Genomic DNA, 19,227 nt, shown 5'->3' on the forward strand with positions numbered 1-19,227 from the left:
TGGGAAGGAAGGGAGATGAGCCAGAATGGGGCTGCCAGGCTAAGCACAAAACGGTGGTGCTGATTTAAATCCAAAAAAAGGGTGGGTGTAGGAAGACTGAAGGTAGCTCTGGCCCTGCAGTGCCGGCACTCTGGCTCTCCCAGGAAAATTGTCCAGCCCGCATGTGTATTGCTCCAGGCACACCCCACTGCTCTGCCTGAAGCAGCTCTTGGCCTCCTTTCCCACATTTCCCTGCCTGCTCTGCTCCCCAGCTTTGCTTCTATGTCCCAGAGGAGACCTGCTGATGCCTTCACCCATGCCATGGCTAACTTCCAACAGAGGAAAACCTGGGGATGAAGGGGTTAATTACTACAGGCGCAGCACAAGCCAAGCCTGTAAGTGACTCCCTATTGCTATTTCGAAAAGAGGCTGCCTGGAAAGGGAAAGGAAAAAAAAAAAAAAGAGGTTTACTTTACAACCATCATTATTTCATCTGCAGAGTTTATACAATGGAAAATAAAAGCCAGGGTACGCGAAGTCAAACCATTTCTGTTTCATTAATGGTATGGAAATCGTTTTGTTTTTATAGGGGAAAAACAAATGTGAACTTGATGTGTGTGTGTGTGTGTGTGTGTGTGTGTGAGCATGCAATTGCCTTCATTGCAAAGGGCAGAGCAGAGAAATCCAGAAATAAAAAATGACTCAGAGGCCGTAGGACCTATGAGTCAGTTAAGCTGTTGTTGTTTTTAAACACAAATGAGAGCACAATATGGCAAATAATTGCCCCCTGCAGCACCCCCACCACAGGCACGGGCTGCCCTGCCAGCCCCCGGTGCTGGACACAGACCGGACCCAGCATCCCTACCCCCAGGGACACAAAGGGCTGGAGCAGGGGCTGTCCCAGCAGGACCAATTTTGGGGGCCGGAAACTGAAATCTGTGAAAGAAACTTGAGATCAGGTCAGAGTGGATGGAGGAGACAAGTAGTTCCGACGGCAGATGGAGGAGCTCAGGGCCAGGTGCACTCCACTGTCCTCACCCAGACATCAACTGACCAAAAACAAAGAGAAACTGCTCTGGCCAAATTCTCCCTGCTAAGTGCCAGGCATCTCCTCACGGGCCCCTGGCATTCCAGCTTGCCTGGATGCTGCTGGTTTTGTTGGGGCACAGCCCTGGGGTACATCAGTACTAAACATCCCCATGCCCCAAAAGCAGAGCCATTGCACTGATGTACTGTGAAAGGCACCCGAGAAATACCGGAGATTACCAAAGCAGAAGGACGGACAGCAATCTGCAGAGCTTGTCCCTCCCCTGGGTGAAGTTAGATCATGATGTAATTTAAGCATCTGAAAGAGACTGGAGAAGCCTGCTGTTATGATCCATACCCAATTTACTTTGTAATGGGACTAAGCAGTATTTGCTAAACACTGAATTTAAAGGGATATTTTCACAAAGGGAAAACAAGTGGCAGAGTAAGTCAGTTACCAGCCTGTTTGAAGAAGGTCCAAGCAAACCAGAAATGTATACTGCATGTCTTCCTGGCACTGGAAGAACTGGTGTCTAACACAATCAAAATCAGTCCTTTTTTATGCACCAGGAAACACTTCTGGCTCGTTCCTTGCCCATACTGTACTCTGCCAAATACAGTATTTATTATGTAGGATGATATGGGACCACATACCTGAGGGTGGAGCCTGGGTTGGTCCCCTGATCTGAATGCAGAACGGATGGATTTCCTGGGAGAGCTGGTAGCTTCTGCCTTGCAGAGGCAAAAACTGGGATATTAAGTTTTTCCAGCTCCATTTGGTCTGCTCTACATCTCCTAGGAAGATAAAGATACAGTGTAAAACACACAGACAGAGAGGAACAGTCTGACACTAAAAACCTCTTTGGTTCAGCAGCTGAAAGCAGCACCAGACCCCACCACTGGAGAACAGGAGTTTGCTGGAGGAAACTGAGCTGCACCTAAAATAGAAGTACAACACTTTGAGGTCTGGCTCTGGGGAGATTCTGCAGCACAGCAGGATGCTGCAACTAGATCAGGCATTTTCCGATAGGTCAGAGCCAGATCAAACTGACTGCAAGAAATCTGGGATCACTGTTACACAGGTCACACTGAACAACTTTCATGGGAATTTCTGACCTTGCACAGAATTTCCTGGAAATCAGGGCATAGGAATTACCCTGATGCCCATCTGTGGCACTGGTTGTTGCCTCATGGAGGAGGCAGCTCAGAAGCAGCCTGGTGATGGGGAACACCTGGTGCTCTCACATGGGTCAGCAGAGAGCCGAGCCCATCAGCTCTGCTGTTGGATTAATCTTAAAAACAAAGTACTGCGTATAAAAGGGAAAGAATTTGTTTGTTCTTGTAATAATTGTATGAGAGGCTCTGTTATTGTGTGTTTGTGTCGTTAACCATGGATAAAAGCCCAAAGTAAAACCTAATCCTAAACTTGGTGGCCGACACAGGACACACCATGAACACGGCTCACCCAGGTGGGAAAGCAGGTCCCAGTTCAGGTTGTGTTTCCATCAGGGCATCTGTCTGGGGGTTTCCAGGAATAACAGGGCTGCAGGGTTTAGTTAGAGCTGCTCTCCAGTTCTGTGCTTAAGTTCACTGCTGATTAGAAAAAGAAAAGAGCACCTTAACTAATCCCCCTAGCCTTAGTCTCTCCCAGCAAAGCCTGGGGATTACAGGTTGACTGACTTGCATGGAAAAGATGATGCAGGGGCTCCCAGAGTCACTACAGTAACAGCAAGGTGGGCAGCCCTCTGTGACTGCTGAAATAGTGTCAGCCCCATCCCAGGGTGCTTGCAGATACACAGAAAAGAGCAGATAGACCTCACTGCAGAACATTTGTGATCTAAAAATTATCAATTTTTCTTCGTCCTTGGGAAATACAAGCAATGTAAGGACAGTTACCACTGCAAGACAGAGTGTGATCTGAAGGTCCTGTGTAACAAAGGCCTTGGTCCCCTTCCACCTTGGGAAGGGGAGAGCTGGAAACAGGAATAAGTGTCCTAGCATCTCACTCCAAACATATTCCCTTAAGCCTATCTTGGTGTTTAGCTGTCCCAAAGCAGCATGGCAGGGAGAATACTTGAGAACTGGAAGTGTTCATTCTGCCCCTCGGTGGAAATGCATTTCCTGCCCTTGCTTGGGCTACGAGGTGCTTTCTCCTTGCCTGTAACAAACGCGCTGTTCCTGCACCCCCAAATTGCTCCTTTAGTGGTTCCTCCTCCTTGGGGACCACACTGTGGGGAAAACTGGAGTCAGAGCTAGGTGCTGGATGACCCACCTGTTCTCTGGAGCTGCAGTGGTAGAGAGGGGCTCACAAAATCCCCCTCCATGCTCTTACAGGTGCAGTCCCTGCTGGCAGAAAGCTCATCTGCTGCGGGTGGCTCCTTCTGTATCTGCAGAGATGGGACTGGGGTGAAATTCTCTTGGAAAGCTGTTTTCAATGACTCCTCTACAGGGAAGAGGGTGGGTTATTGACTACAGCAGAAGTGTTTCTATGGGCTTTAAAGGTGGCCAGAGGCTGGGGGTGCCCTGTGGACAATGGAAGGTTGGAGGGCTATCCTGACACACAGGAAAAAATATCCTGGTGTCCTTGGGTGGTGGTATCACCCCTGCTGCTATTGCAGGAGAGACACAAGCCCTTCTAGCATCCTTTTTCCTTTATTCCCTGACTTGAAAATCATCTCATATTCTCTCAGTAACCTCTCTGGGGTCCCAGTTACAGATACCAGAAGATTTGATCCTGCTCTCGTGCACAGGAGAACAAGCCTTCCTATTGATGGGAAGCCAAGCTTGCTGTGAGCCCACCTATCAGTGACTTCAAACCACCTCTCCAACTGTCGTTCCACAATAACTTTGACTAACTGTACTATTTATTGGCTCACATCACATCCTTATGGCTTCAATTTATTTTTGGAAAACTCAACCCACATTTAATTAGTTTATAGTTTGTTCCAAGTTTTGCTTATCCAGCTTTTTTTTTCCCCTGACTTTTTTTTTTTTGAAGTTTGTATTTTGATGTTTAGCATTTGCCTTGGCAACATCTGGAACCCGTTTATGGAAGTGTATTGTTACTTTTACTGCTTGTGCAGCTTTATTAAATCATCCGACTATTAATATTGAAAGTGTTCATCTGGGTCTAATCAGGGCCAAGATGAGTGATGTGGCAGTTAAATTGTACCTACGAGCTAATGGTTCAAGGACACACAGTCCTGAAGAACCTTGCAGTGGGATTTGTGCACTTCTTTTTAGCTTCCTAGGACAAGAAGGGGAGGGGGTGAAAAAAAAGAGATATTCCTGCTCTGACCTTTCTTGCAGAGCAGATAACAGAATCACAGCCTGAGTTAGTTTAGAACAATTTGTCTCCAAAGAATTTTGTCCAGTTACCACTGTATTTCTGGATCTTGTTTCCATATTTAACTCCTTCATCTGTCCTGGCTTCCCCTCTGCACAGCACAGCCAAGCCAAGATCCCCACCACATGCATCAATGCATTACTGGCAAGTCTGACCTTCTTCTCTATCTCAAGCAATCCCTAGATATAAATAAGTAAATAACACACCTGGTAGGTATAAACATAAAAATAGCCAACCTCATTCTGCACCAGCAACATCCACAACTTGGATTTGTCCTTTTGTTCCTCCTCTGCAGAGCCTCCAGGTATCCCTGTGGTGATGGTGCTGAGCCAATCCCACACCAGCCTGCTGCAAGCACAGCACGAGCTGTGGATGGGTTCAGCTGAAGGGGTGAAAGAGGAATTATGGCAGTGACACTACCAGAGCACAGGCCTGGGTGTGGTAGGACTTGGGTTTGGGGTGAGAAACCAGTTTACCTTCAATTCTCTGTTCCCATTGAATTATGCAAATAGAGTTTGTAGGTGTGCGGTGGCTGCCACTGTAGATTGAAGGCTGCACACAACATCCGGGCTTGATTTCTGTTCCATGCTCAAAACTCATCCTCCAGTGGAGTTTTGCAAAAGATTCTGCAAGCTCTACTCTTCAGAGCAAGGCAGGGAGGTGAGGGTAGCTCATGCTGGCTGCAGGTGCTACAAATCCCAGCTGAAGCCATAGTTTCAGTAGCTAACCCTTGAATGGATGTGGGTAACTGGATGTCTTGAGGTCACCCACAAAATATCAGGGTGCCCCAGTGGGGCCAGAGCAGCCTCATGGACGGTGCGGGGAGGGGGAATGCTGAGCAAGAGATTGTGGGCAACATCTTCACCTACCCTGCTCCCCCAAAGCCTGGCACAACACAATCCCTGCTGAGCTGCATTTTAAGCCTGGTATGGGTCATTTAAAACAAATTTTCCACTTTCCAGCCTTCAGATGCAATAGGCTTTTCCTCTGCCCCCAGGTTTTACCCCCACCATTAGCCTTGGCCCTACATACAAGGTCATGGGAGCTTGTAAATGGTTTATTTCTGTGTGGGAGCCTTCCAGCAGTTCTTTACAACTGTCACAGGGAGGGGGGTCTGGGCTGGTGAGGGAAGCAGAGTAGGCATGTGGGATGCTGTCAGACCAGGCTGCATGCCCTGGATTTGGGGAGCAGAGAAGCTAAAAACCCCTTTATGCTGTTGGGACAGAATATGAATTAAAAAGGGTCCATGGGCTCAGCTGTGGAATGCAGGCAGGTCACAGATGTGACCACCAAGAACACAAAAGCTCGTGCAAGTTGCTGAAAGACCTAGGGTGCCCATGGCTGTGCTGGACCAGCAGGGCCCTGCTTGCAGGGGCTAAGGCTCCCCAAGCCATAGTCAGGGATTTTGCAGTTTTTCTTCTTCAGACTTACAGGTGGTGATAGAAAACGCCGTGAGGGCTGTGGCAGCACAGTGAGCTATGATTGCCCTTTCCATAGGAGCTGGGAGCACCCAGCACTACTGGGTGGTTCAGGGACAAGGCAGCCAGAGAGCCATGGACGGCCCAAACCTTAAAAAAATTAGCTGCTATAGTTCAGGTTCATACCTGAACACTTTAGAGTGCATACATTTAAGTTTTTAAAAAAATATAAATATATATTTCTACATAAGCCACTCAGTAGCATTTTTTTAAAGACATTCAGCAGCCTTAAGACAGGAAGTTTAAATTTAGCTCGGATTTATCCTTTAACCAAGCATGGTTCATGTACCCTTTCTATAAAAATAGAGATAATGTTATGCCTGTGAGATAGAGGCAGAGCAGCTCCCCACAGGCAGCAGCTGTTCCTGCTGCTGTGGCACATCTGAGGCTCCAAGGGCGGGAGAGCATCTTGTGCTGGGACAGTGGGAGCACTGGAGGGAGCAGCCCGTGTTGCCCCAGAGCTTGGAAAATCTTAGCCACAGACACTCGGGGAGTGGGTACCAACACATTTCCCAGCTTGGCCTCATTGAATAGGTAGGGAGAGGATGAGGAGACAGCAGGAGAGGAGGGAGCTGTCCCAGCTGGCTGTACATCCCTCCCCAGCACCGCTCTTCCTGATGAGAGGAGAATAAAGGAAGTCTTTATGATGCCTTCAAATGAAGGGATACAGAGACTCAGAGATGTCCCTTTTCGAACACCGAACGTACTCGGGATGCCAATTTGAGCCTGGGTTGTAGAGGAAGAAGTAAATGTCCCCTTGATGATAAATGGTACGGGAAAAGCAGGGATAAAACGCGATTCTCTGCAGTTTCCCAGGCTTTTGTCCGGCGGCACCTGCCGGCAGCGTTCTCCCACCTCCTCGAGGCTTTGGGATAAGACAAAGCACAATTGGCTGCGCAATGGAGTAAAAGACAAGAGCTTTAAAAAATAAAATGCATAGAGAAACGGGGTCAGCTGAGGCTCCTTGTCGCCCGGCCGTGTGAGTCGCTGGGGATGGTGGTTGTGGTCGCTCACCCGCAGCCCCGCTCTGTCCCGCAGCCTGCAGCGCCGGCGCCCGCCGCAGCCTCAAGACCAACCTGTGCAAGTGGTGCGACTCCACAGCTCCAGCCTGCGAGGACAAGGTGTGTTACAGCAACTGCAACCTCAACTCCTACTGCGAGGACCCCTACGAGATCTGCGTGGCAATATGGTAAGAGGAAATTCCCTCCCCAAGGGGAGATGGAGGGGAAGAAGGGGTTCATGTGTGTACTCCTGTGCTAGTGTTATTGCCTATTGCAGTAGTTCGGGACTTTCTCTTCCTCTTTCCTTGACTCCATTATAATGAAAATTACAATGCGCTGTAAAAAAGTCACTTGGTCTGCCCTGTAATTAATACCAGTTTATTTTCTAAATAAATTAAGCTTTTGAGTGCCTGACGCAAAGCATGGCAAGTTTGCTGCTGGACCTAGAAAATCCCACAAACCTCTGAATTTAGCTTTACAAGCTGAACCCCAAGGCAAACCAGCAACCCTGACCTCCAAACCTATGAGGTCCTCTTGCATCAGGCGGGTGAAACCTCAGTTCACATGCAGGGGTGCAGCCAGGGTCAGTCCCCATCCAGCACATGGACATCTGAGCTGGCACCACACTAGGGTTAACCCACTGGGTTTAACCCACTTCTTTCCCATCCCCTGGAAAAAGTCCTTTTCTGCTCCTGCGAGAGGTGCCTGGACAGGGAACACAATCTTGCATTTCCGGCCAAGCTCACAGCGCATGGTTTGGCTCAGAAGAGTTCCTCCCCCAGCTTTTTGCTCCCCATGAGCAAAACTAAAAAAACCATCCATTTTGGGTCTGCCCAGAGTGATTTTCCTCCACTTTCCCTTTTAATTTGACTGCCAAAGTGAAAGCCAGCCAAGCACTTATCGCTAGGCTTTATCTCAACCTGCTAATTAGCGTGAATGCTGGATGCCAGCTTTCAGTAGGAGTTTGCCTCAATCTAATTGTTGTATTATGAACTTTTAAAAAGCAAAACACAACAAGAAACCCAAACAAACAAACAAACAACAAAATCCACCCCCTGCCCCAAATTCCCCTATGCACACATGCACATATGGTGAAGCTACCTTAAATCCTGGGTAGTCAATCAGTGTGTCATTGGGTTTTTCCCAATTTCAGCCCACATGTACTGGAAGAATCAAGGCCCCTGCAGCAGGAATCCCCATGCCAGGGAAGAAATCCCATGGCACAGGATGGAGCTGCACCCTGCATCGTGTATTGGATGGAGTGAGGCAGCTATGCAGTCACAAATAATCTGCCAACCCCTCCAGCATCTCCCATCCCATTCTAAGATTCATCCACAGAATAAGATCCCTGCAGGAAGGGCTCACCTCCAGACCAGCCTTGCTGCTTGCTGCTCACTTGCAGAGGCATATGTGGATCATCCAAGCTTGTCCTGAGTGGGTACCTCAGTCACAGCAGCAGCTTTGGCCTCATGCTCATTTCCTCCAGGGCTCCAGCCTTGGCAGAAGGGATCTCACCCTCCTTGGACTCTTCATCTGGGAGCTACCTGGTGGCCTTAAGAAAATGTAGGGAGTGCTGAAACTGGGGGACTTCATCAGGGAGAGAGTAATAAATTTAGGTTCTTTCCTCAGCTTTTGTGTCTGACTACTCAGCTGACCTCAAAGACATTATGAAATCTCTCCATACCTTCATCCCCCCCGCTCTGCATCACCAGGTCAGGAGGCAGAGGCTGTCTCTGGAAAAGTAATGAATGGTTGTCATTTCTTTGAATGCACCCAGGAGCAGCTGCAATGCTGTAACCTGTGCAGGGCCAGTCATCCCCATCACTGGTTCTATAAGTACATGGAAGTAGAATTGCACCAGAGCCACTGCAAACAACCCATTCCTAACACAGCCTGAAAGAAACGATCTTAGAGCTGGGTTTAAGGTGATGCAGAGGTGACACAAGGCCCAAGCTGCCAGGCTAACACTGTGTCGGTTCATTTGTCACATGCAGGAGGCAGGACAACGAGAGCATCAGGATCAGCACGCTCTGCCACAACCCCCAGCGCCCCATCGAAAACTTCATGGTCCCCAACTACAACACCTCACGCTGCATCATGAGCCACCAGCCCAGCGAGGATGGGATCATCTACGTCTGTGGCTGTGTGGATGAGCAGGAGTGCAACGACAAACTCATCTTTGAGAACCACACCAATGGTGAGTGTTTTTGTTAATGTCATTTATGGGGGGAGCAGCACCCAGCACCAATGACAAATCCCTTGTATTTCCTGCAGAGTAGGAGATGCGATAGCAGTAGAGGCTCTTTTGTCGTCTTCTTTCACCTCCCTATATACAAGCCAGTTAAAATCTCTACCCTGTTACTGAGCCCAACATTTTTCCTGTGGCCAAAGCATTCCTCACAGCAATACCTCCATCCCCTGTCTGGAAACACCAGGTGATGGAAAATCCACCATATCTCAGTGGGCTGTGCCTTCAGCACCTTCAGCATTCTTCAGGTGAAGGGGAACCCAGGAGCTGATGTAACCTAGTGTGAGTCAAAAGCTCTGAAAGCTTTAAATAAATTGTGTCAGAGCAAATCCTGCCCCAGAACACACCCTTGGGAACTGCCGGTGTCCCCCACGGCTGCAACCTGAAGATGTGGAGATGCTGGGCACACAGCAATGCCTCCCCTGCTGCTTTCCTGGGAATTCCTGCAGCAGTGTTTCCGTCAGGAAGGGACAGCTGGAGCCACCCGGGTGCTGAGCACACACGTGAACGTGGCTTGGCACACTGCTGCACATGGCTGGAGATCCAATGGGAGCTGTAAATCCACAGGAGGGAAAGCTGAGGCAGCTCGTTTCTGTATCTCAGGAGGGTCATATGCTTTGGAAATATTTCCAAACAGAGCCTTTGGGGGCTTGTCTAAACCTGCCCAACTCCAAGTGAACCAGGTTTATCCAAGTGTCCATCAAGAATTCAACCTGTAACCAAAGCAAAGTGAAACGCCTCCAATTTTCCATAATCATAGAACAAGGAGATGCTGAAAATGAGCCTAAGCAGAACCTGCAAGCCAGTGGCATAGCTTCTCCTGAAACATAATGGAAAAAGAAAAACATCACACAAAATGTAAATTCTCTGAACAAACAAGCCACTTTAATGGAGGCAAATGATGCTATATTTGGCAGTTCTTAGCTGCTTCCCCAGCCAAACATAACAGGTACACACACTTCTAGGGAGAGATAGTCAAATCCCCAAGCTGATGCTGGGATATGTAATTTCACACAAAAATGACAACTGGCTCATTGGAAATGCCGCCCCCAGCAAAGGCTCCATAACCAGCCTCCTCCTGCCACCAGAGCAAGAGCAGTGCGGGTCTTTACCAACTCTCTCCTCTTAGGTATGAGCCGTGGGGCCAGCTTAGACAAACCCCAGGCTCACAGACCCCATTCTTTACATCCTTTTCTTCTGCTTTAAGGGATAGTTTGCATTCTAAATATTAACTTATGGTCATATTCAATGGTATAGACAACTCCTGAGCAGAAAAATATCTAACGGAGACAAGCACTTATCTGGCAGTTGAAGCAGGCAGATTTTTTTTCATGTTTCTTGATTCCTTAAGCTCTGCTTTCAGGTCCGGGCTGCTGGGTGGCATTGCCCTCACCCTAGGGTGCAGGGGACTCCATCAGAGTTCAGAGACCACACTAATGAACACACAGAGCCATCATTTCCTAAAGCTGTGCACCCAGAAGCCCAGGTGAGACCTTGGGAAGATGCTGGGTAGGATGGAGCATGGCAAGTCCTTTCCACCTGTGCTCCAGCTGAGCCTGGCCCTGGAGGTCTACATCCCCTCAGCAGGGAAGGATAGATCCATGCAGCAATGCTCGACAACATCTGGGTTTACAGACCTATGGCTATTGCCAGAGCAACTACATTTGCTCTCCGTAGAAGGGCTCTAAGCTGCAACCCCTGTGCATCAAAGGACTTCCATCAGGAAGGGGGCATCCTCACAAAGGAATTTCCTGAAGCTGTGTTAACTTCCCCTCTTCAGGACTTGTGCACATAACTCCCTTAAAAATATCTTCTCTTTCTTCAGAGTTTCAAAGATGGGATCCAAAGCATCGGGTAAATCCATTAAAGCAGTAGGTGATATCCAAGCCCAATGCTTTCCAAAATAAACATATTCCTGAGTTAGTTATTGATTTATATCAGTTTAGGTTGATCTTGTGGTTTAAACCTGATGCCCATTTTAGAAACGCTTTCACAGCCTTGCAGAAATTAGCTGCAGCACATTTTTTTGAAATTTGCCAAGGAAAATAGCTAAATGCTCTGTTTTTCCAGAACCTGAATTATGATCTGCACACACTGAGGTCAAGCAGCGAGAGTTTTGCTTATGGAATGATTCTTATCCCTCTTCCCCTGGGTTATTATACTTGGCAGAAAAACCTCTGAGTAAGATTTTACTTGAGTATCTCTAGTGAAGTCAGCATGTTTATTCCAGGAATCACGAACATCAAAGGATCAGGCAATTATACGTTGTGTGAGGGTTATGGCTTTGTGTGCGTGTCCTCCTCCAACAATCTGAAGGCCAACAGAGGGTTTAAGAGAAATAAAACAAATGCAGCCATGCCCTGGTGATTGTTGGGGTTGCTGTTGTAATGGGCTGAGGAAGGAGATGCCAGCATTGGCAGACAAGTGCTGAAATGACGCTCCTGTGTGCTAATTATCCTGCAAAGCATCCCGGCACTTCCCTGCGCTGGGTGGTCCTGCACACTGCCCACCCTCAACATCCCTCCTGGCTCTCTGTGTACCACAGGGGTCCAGAAAAGCTTCAGCCCTAAATTCCCTCAGAGAGTTGCTATGTTCGAGCCTTGCCTCGGATTTATCATTGTTATTTCCAGCCAAGCTCCCTTTGCCACGAGTATAAGCAGCACTTGGGACCTCCAAAAGGCCCTTTGCAGTCTCTTGTGCCACACTGTCCCTTCCAAGTGATGCTGGCCTGTATCTTCTGTTGGTAACTGGAGCTAAATTTGAGACCAAAACAGATCATTCCCCTTGCTAAGTGCCTACATCTGGGTTCTGTGCCGGGATGAGCCTTTGTGCGGCCCCGCAAAGGGCTGCGCTCCGTTAACAGCTTTGCATACTTTCCTCCTCCGCGTGATGAAAACGAGCTGTGGCAGACCCGCAGCAGCAGCACCTCGCCTTTGCTTTCCTCCCCTCAGGCTACTCCATGCTGCAGAGCAAAGAGGTGATCCCAGTGGCTGCCATCAGCCTCCTGCCCCCGCTGCTGGTGGCGGTGATGATCACGGTGATATTTTACCTCTGCCGCACACAGAAGCGACGCAAGAGAGCCAAGGCGTGGGGTGGGAAACAGGGACAGCCCCCGGCGCTGCCGGAGCCAGGGAAGGCAAGCGAGCGGGAGGAGAAGTTGTCCGTGCTGATGGATGAGAGCCCGGCCAGCAGCCGCCCCGCGGAGCTGCTGCCCATCGAGCTGGACGAGATGGTGGGCAAGGGGCAGTTCGCCGAGGTGTGGAGGGCCAAGCTCAGCCACAGCCGCTCGGGGCAGTACGAGACGGTGGCCGTGAAGATCTTCCCCTGCGAGGAATATTCCTCCTGGAAGAACGAGAGCCAGATCTTCACTGACACCAGCCTCAGGCACGACAGCGTCCTGCAGTTCCTCACTGCCGAGGACCGGGGCACGGGGCCCCGCCGGGAGTACTGGCTCATCACCGCCTACCACAGCCGGGGCAACCTCAAGGACTACCTCTCCTGCCACGTGCTGAGCTGGATGGAGCTGCAGAAGATGGCTGGCTCCCTGGTGAGCGGGGTGGCCCACCTTCACAGCGACTACACCGCCTGCGGCCACCCCAAAATCCCCATCGCCCACCGCGACATCAAGAGCACAAACGTCCTGGTGAAGAACGAGCAGGAGTGCGTGCTCTGCGACTTCGGCATCGCCATACGCCTCGACCCCTCCCTCACAGTGGATGACTTTGCCAACAGCGGGCAGGCAAGTATGACCCGCCAACCCTCTCTGGAGGAGCCTTTGCCAGCCACACCCCTGTCCCGGGGCCAAAGTCCTCACCCACCCCTGCTAATGCCTCTCTCCTCTCTGTGCCCAGGTGGGCACTGCCAGGTACATGGCCCCAGAGGTCCTGGAGTCCAGAGTGAACCTGGAAGACCTGGAGTCTTTCAAGCAGATGGATGTCTACTCCATGGCCCTGGTTTTGTGGGAAATGGCCTCCAGATGTGAAGTGGTAGGAGGTAGGAGCATTGCACCCCGGTTGCTGTGTGCCTTTTTCCTCCCTCACTTCCACATACTAGCTGATGGCACCAGACACGACTTGGGGCGGCCCAGCTCTCTGCAGGGCTGCCAGGAGTTGGTGACAGGTTCCCCTGCTGTGTGTGCCACGGCTTAAGGGGTGGCTCAGTGGTCAAGGAGCAGAACAGGTCCCCATAGGGAAATTTGGTCTAGCCCCTGCTCAAAGCTGATGAGCTACCAAGTCCCATGGAGCCTGTGCTGGTGATGCAAAGCAAACCAAGCAGGAAGAGCCAAAGGTGCCTCCCACTCTTCAACCATTTTTTCCTTCAGACAACACCAGAAAGCTTGTGCTGCAATGGGGACTCACAAGCCCCAGCCTCTGACAGTGTGACACACCCTGTCACTTCCCAGAGCCACATCCTGGCGTGTACAATTGTGTGTAGCAAAACACTTCTTTAACTGCCCTGGAGCTACGGCCTGCCTGCTTTCTGCCTGCTCCCATTTACCTTCCTTCCCTCTCCCACCCACTCACAAGTCCATTGAACTGCAGGAACCCCCAACCTTTGGCCAGAAAGCTGCTCCAACTGCCCTGCAAGCCCCATGGTCAGCAGTCAGAGGCCTTTGCCTGGCTCGATGCCCCATGCATCCTTTGTTCCCAAGCCAGCATTCCCATCTCTCACCTGCATTCACATCCAGGCAGGAGCTGGCAGAAACCAGGGTGGCCTCTCACCTCTGCCAATAGCCAGTTTTCTCCCTGGTCTTCCATGACATGGAGTTGCTCTTCCAGGAGGGCCATTTCTCCTCTAATCCATTCCCTGCCTGTAGCAGAAATCTGGAAATTTTCATATCAGCCACCCCTCCCCCATCCTTCACCAGCACAGTACTTTCTGCCTGCTCAAATTGTCTCACCTGAAGACAAACCAGGTCCTTTGTACTGCATCTTTTGGGTTCGGGGAGGAGGTCAAATGGTTCCTTGGTCTCTGGAAAGAACCTCTACATGAAAACCCAGCACATTTCTGTGTTCAAATCAGTTATTTCCAGATCTGCTTATTTTTTTGCAGACTGTTAAATCCATTCTCATCTGGTGGGCCATACCAAAACAAAGCAGAGAATGCATTAGAAACATCTTGTAATGCTGGTATTGCTCCCTTGCAGAGGTAAAGAATTATGAGCTGCCTTTTGGGTCGAAAGTCCAGGAGCAGCCTTGTGTGGACACCATGAGGGACATCGTGCTGCATGGGAGAGGCCGGCCTGAGATCCCAAGCAGCTGGCTGGTACACCAGGTAAGCTGGGAGCAACTGGCTCAGAAAAGAGCAACATTCATTGTCCTCACTAAACCAGGCTGAAAAGTTACATTTATAGTCAAAGAAAAAGTGGGCAGAACTCCTGGGATCCACTTTTAGCTCCATTGTGGATGGCTGGGCCCTCACCATTCCCACTGGACTCATTTCCTCATTGCACGAAGGCCACCAGCCATGAGCACAGCAGAATGTGTTGATCAGTAGCCTTGATCAGGAAGTTGTGAATGGCAGGTGATGGGTTTCAGATACAGTGAGGATAACAGCAAAATGGAGCACTTCAGTACAGCTGCTCTCATGAAACAGTACATCATTGGATTTCACCCCACTTCTCCCCTTAGCACCTTGTCTGGAAGGCTCAGGAAACACACAGCCATTCACAACAGGGACAGAGGGGAAGAGAGGCACCTCCAGCCATCTGTCCACTTGGCTGGGAAGGTTTCAAGCTCAAAATTACCTTCAACATGAGAGAAAGATTTCTGTTTCTACAAGGAAGAGCAAACCAGGAAGTATCTCCTTAATGTGAAACACTAGGGAAAAAAGTGAGTGAAGCTGAGAGCAGCGACTCTGCAAGACTCAGGGCTTGTCAAGGGAAGTCTTTCACCAGCCTTCAGAAGGTCTGAAAGCAAAGTGTGTCAGCACAGAGGGTATAACCCAGTGTTCTAGAACAGGAACATTTCAGCAGGGACAAAATGTGCTCTGTTAAAACCACCCACAAGCACACCCAGAGCAACCTGCTACAAAAACAGAGCTCCCTCCTGGCCCTGACAGGGTCCTCTGCCCCAGGCCAGTGCTTTCTGCCACACACTAAGGACACTCTGCTCTTCTGGCCCACAGAGACAGGCTTTGCAAAAAAAAAAAAAAAAGAAAGAAAAAAGAAAAAATAAAAGAGAGAGAATTTCTCAAGCTTAGGGGGCCACATGTTCCCCACAATGTCTCCTCTCAGGACCATGTTTGTCTAAAGACTCACAGCTGATCTGACTGCCCAAAACTGCAAACAGCATCAAATGAATCCATGGCTTCTGCAGGACCCCCAGGGAGTTTATCAGTCAGTGAGTCAATTTCTGAAGCTCACCCAGCCCTTTTCATTGACAAAGGCAAATACAGGAATTTCAGTCAGCAGTGCCACATACTTGAAGCCTTTGAGTACTCATGTCAGACATTCACCTCCCAGGGTCTCTGATAAACTTTGAAATCACAGAAAAAATACACAGAAGCTTGGGTTGTCAAAACTCACGCTTTGATAGAGTGTCAGCTGAACTGCACTGCTCCCAGGGCTGAAGGGAGGCTGACTGCAGTCACCTCCCAGAAATAATGTTGCTGCAGTTGGGTTGGTGTAGCAGGCAAGCAGAGCAAGGTTTATAAGGTGGGAACTTTAATTGGACCACTTTTATTGGTCACTGGGGAAGAGGAATAGCAAAGCCACATCATGTTGCTGAAAGTTTTCCTCTGACTAATCTCTGCTGGTCTATTAAACATCTCCTTACAAGCTTGGCTTTACAGCATTTTCTGGGCATTTTGCAACCATTCTCCCTAGGATGAGGAATTGGGCAGCACCATCTGCTGGGAAGCAGCAGAAAACCACCGGCTTGTGCCACTCCGGGGGTCCAGGCTGCTTCCTGTGGGAGAAAGCATTGGGTGACATTGAGAACGGGTGACAAGTCATTCACCTGGACGGGAGGCACCCATAGATGTTCTCACTAATCAAAATAAGTTTGTTGCAAAGCTCTAAATACTACTTCCACGTTTCAACTGTCAGGTTTGCTCTCAGTCAAGTAAAGACCATGGTTTGATTTTCAGCAAGTGTCAGCACTAATTTCCCTAATAGGGCTGACTCACCCAATAACTGCTTCAGGGCAACTGCTTGTAAGGTCCCACAACAAAGTCAGATGAAGAAATTCATCCCCAGTTTCCCAGGTAACTTATAGACCCCTTAGGTCTGTGCCCCTACTTTGTTTCACACCCCAGCACATTAAAAAAAGGGGGGGGAAAAAAGGGGTTTTTTTGGCCAGGTAAATTCCTGAATCTGGATCATGAAGCAGCTGAACAGACTGATGCACTGGCACAACAAGAGGCTGGTGCAGGAAAGGAAGGAGCAGTGGAAGCTTAAGTCAGTATTGCCACTAAAAATACACTTGTACAACTCAGCATCCTTTGGAATCTTAGAAAAACAGGTATCAAATATAAAAGCCAAACTACGTTCATTTTGTAAGCCAAACAAGATGTTTCAGTTATACCGTTCAAAATAGCATCATCACTATAAGGCAAACTGCAAACGTTATGATTTCAGGGGAAAATAAGCACAGAAATCTTGGATGTCCTATTTAAGAACAGGATGACTTTAAAAGCTTCACCTAAGCTAGCTCATTTTTGCATGTAATCAATTACCCTCAAATCCTTTCAACTAAGCTAATAAATGAGTGACATCAGAGGTGCTGAAACACACCATCTGTCAGTTTTGCTGTACAATCCTGTTCTCTCCAATCTGTGTCTATTATGGAAGATTTAGCACAATGAACCTTAGCAGAGAGCAGTGAGTTCTGAGTAGGGTGCAGAAGGGCAGATGGAACTGACCCTGTATCTCTGCAGGACTTGGATTTTCCTCCTGTGTGGGTCCATATGAAACTTTAGGGTTCTCTTAATTGCAGATTAAGAAATACATAAAACCCACTGAAAAGCATGAAGCTTTATTTAGAATAATGATTTTTCCACTGTGTTCCAACTTTAGTTGACAATGATGCCAAAAGCAATAGCACATGATGGAATTACATGGGCAAGGGAAGGTTCAACACAGCTTCAGATGCTAGCTCTGTCACTAGCTAAAGAATGGGAAAAGCACCAGCTGAATACTATAATTTATTTTGTTCCCAAGTCTAAAATATTGTGACTCCTTTCAGAGCCCTACACAAATGGACCAGGAAAAAAAAAAACCAAAAACAGCTGTTTGGGAGATGTAAGCATTGTACCTGAGAGGTATCCCATGTGCTCTGGAGTAAACTGGGAAGCACCTCACCACATCTCAAATAAAATGCTGTCTTGTGTTAAGAGAACGAGGTTCAGCTGCACATTGCAATGAGTGTTTGGTACCCTTTCAGAATGCCACTAAAACAAGTCGTCAGATCTAAGAAATTATTTCCAAATCCACCTTTGCAAACCACTTTCCCCCCATCCCCTCCCTCCAGGTATAGCAGGCAGGGTGCAACTCAAACCCAGAGGCCTGGGCTCAGCCAGCAAACTACAGGTCACTGTTTACACCTCTCCTGTCCCTCCTGATTTTAGGATTCTCTGCTCTAAATGGGCAAGGCTGAGACAGGAAATAAATAGGGGCTAAAAGGAAACAGGCTCTAAGTCTCACAGCCAACACAAGCCAGTTTCCAGGGAGCATGGGGAACGTTTGGGAACAGATGCTGTGAGAGCTGAGGCTGCTGCTCTAACACAAACAGTGCCAGTGGAAGCAGCAGCACTTCCACAACTCACCGAGGCTGATCCCCCTTGTGCTTAAACTTGGCCAAAAACAGCCTTTATGCAGGAGGCTGTCAGATGTGTTGTAAACCACTGAGACTGTGTTAGATCCTCTTCTTCTTGCCTTCTGATCCTAATGTCAGCCCTTCTGACTGCAGGGAATGCGCTTCCTGTGCGACACCATCACCGAGTGCTGGGACCACGACCCCGAGGCTCGGCTCACCGCCCACTGCGTGGCTGAGCGCTTCAACCTGATGGCACAGATGGATTGTGATGACATCCTCAACAACAACATGGACAACGAGGCCAGCAAAACAGCTGCCCCAGCTGGGGAGCACCAGGACAGCGATGGGAGCAGAAACATTCAGTGATGCAGCAGGCAAAAGTCCCCATCACAAGGAACAAGAGGATAAGGGAGAAGCATTTAGCTCATGGGGGAAAAGAACCTCAGTTTTTCAAAATGGAACTAAGATCTAGTACATAAATTATTTATAAGACCTGTTTCCTCCCACAGATACAGTGAACTGTGGAATCAATATTGTGGTTAAAGTGAAATGTTATTATATGAACTGACTTTGTACTTACTTAAAATGCATAATGATGCAAAGCATTCCTTTTCTTATTTTTTAAAATAATAACGTTTAATCTTTTATTAATAAGCACCTGAATTCCATGTCTATCTTTTTTAAGTCCTTCCATCATGAGTTTCTTTTCTAACTTATTCTGTGGTGATTAAACCAATTTTCCTCTTTTTAATGGCCTACACAAACAAACACAGAATCTGTTGTAGCAGGAAAAAAGACATCATGAGATGTACCACACCCTCCATGGAAGAAATGCTGACATCCAAGGAAATCACTCATGCAGCATTGTGCAAAGATCCACAATAATCCAGCTTGTAAAAGCCCGATACAATGCAACTCCAACATACCTTTCCTCACTGGGGAATTCCTGGGTTAATTGATATTTCAGGTGGGTTTTTTTTCAGAGACAAAAAAGAAGTCAACAGTGTAAACATGGCTGCTTTACCCTAAAAACTCTGCATGCAGGATACCTAAACAATCCTTTCCCCTATCAGACCAGTTTCCAGCTACCTCTAGCCAGATCTGTGCCACAGTAACAGCCTCAACACAAGGGTGCTGGCCAATTCTTCTAGAAATTCTCACACCCCCCTGCTGGGTCACCCCACCCGGGGAAGCAGGATCAGACTGAACTGAGACCTTTATTCCCACAATCACCAGATCAACCCAGGCTGCCTCTACTCTGGAAAGCAATTAAGGAAAGGTAAGTCACACCTTTCTCTGAACCCTGGTACTGTGCAAATCCCTCCACCCTTTGGAGCAAAGACCTCAGGTGCCCCTTAGTCCTGCAAGCCCATACCTGACACCTACACAGAGG

At 48.6% G+C, this 19,227-nt stretch overlaps 1 protein-coding gene across 1 annotated transcript; it reads left to right on the top strand.

Annotated features, from left to right (window-relative positions):
- The first annotated feature begins 748 nt into the window (after nucleotides 1-748).
- Nucleotides 749-18,200, top strand: LOC134047097 (TGF-beta receptor type-2-like). The gene is made up of 7 exons (XM_062498023.1): nucleotides 749-938; nucleotides 6,868-7,018; nucleotides 8,825-9,027; nucleotides 12,030-12,817; nucleotides 12,930-13,071; nucleotides 14,225-14,352; nucleotides 17,988-18,200. Exons 1-7 carry the CDS (start codon nucleotides 749-751, stop codon nucleotides 18,198-18,200), a joined length of 1,815 nt encoding a protein of 604 aa, XP_062354007.1.
- Nucleotides 18,201-19,227: the final 1,027 nt, after the last annotated feature.

Source organism: Cinclus cinclus, chromosome 9 (genome assembly GCF_963662255.1).
Source record: "Cinclus cinclus chromosome 9, bCinCin1.1, whole genome shotgun sequence".
In the NCBI taxonomy this organism is placed as follows: Eukaryota; Metazoa; Chordata; class Aves; order Passeriformes; family Cinclidae; genus Cinclus; species Cinclus cinclus.

Bases quoted from the DNA above. Each gene is read 5' to 3' on its own strand.
- LOC134047097 (XM_062498023.1), top strand. From the start codon at position 749: ATGGCAAATAATTGCCCCCTGCAGCACCCCCACCACAGGCACGGGCTG. The intron at 13,072-14,224 runs GTAGGAGCATTG...GCTCCCTTGCAG, and splicing joins CAGATGTGAAGTGGTAGGAG to AGGTAAAGAATTATGAGCTG. The intron at 14,353-17,987 runs GTAAGCTGGGAG...TTCTGACTGCAG, and splicing joins GCAGCTGGCTGGTACACCAG to GGAATGCGCTTCCTGTGCGA.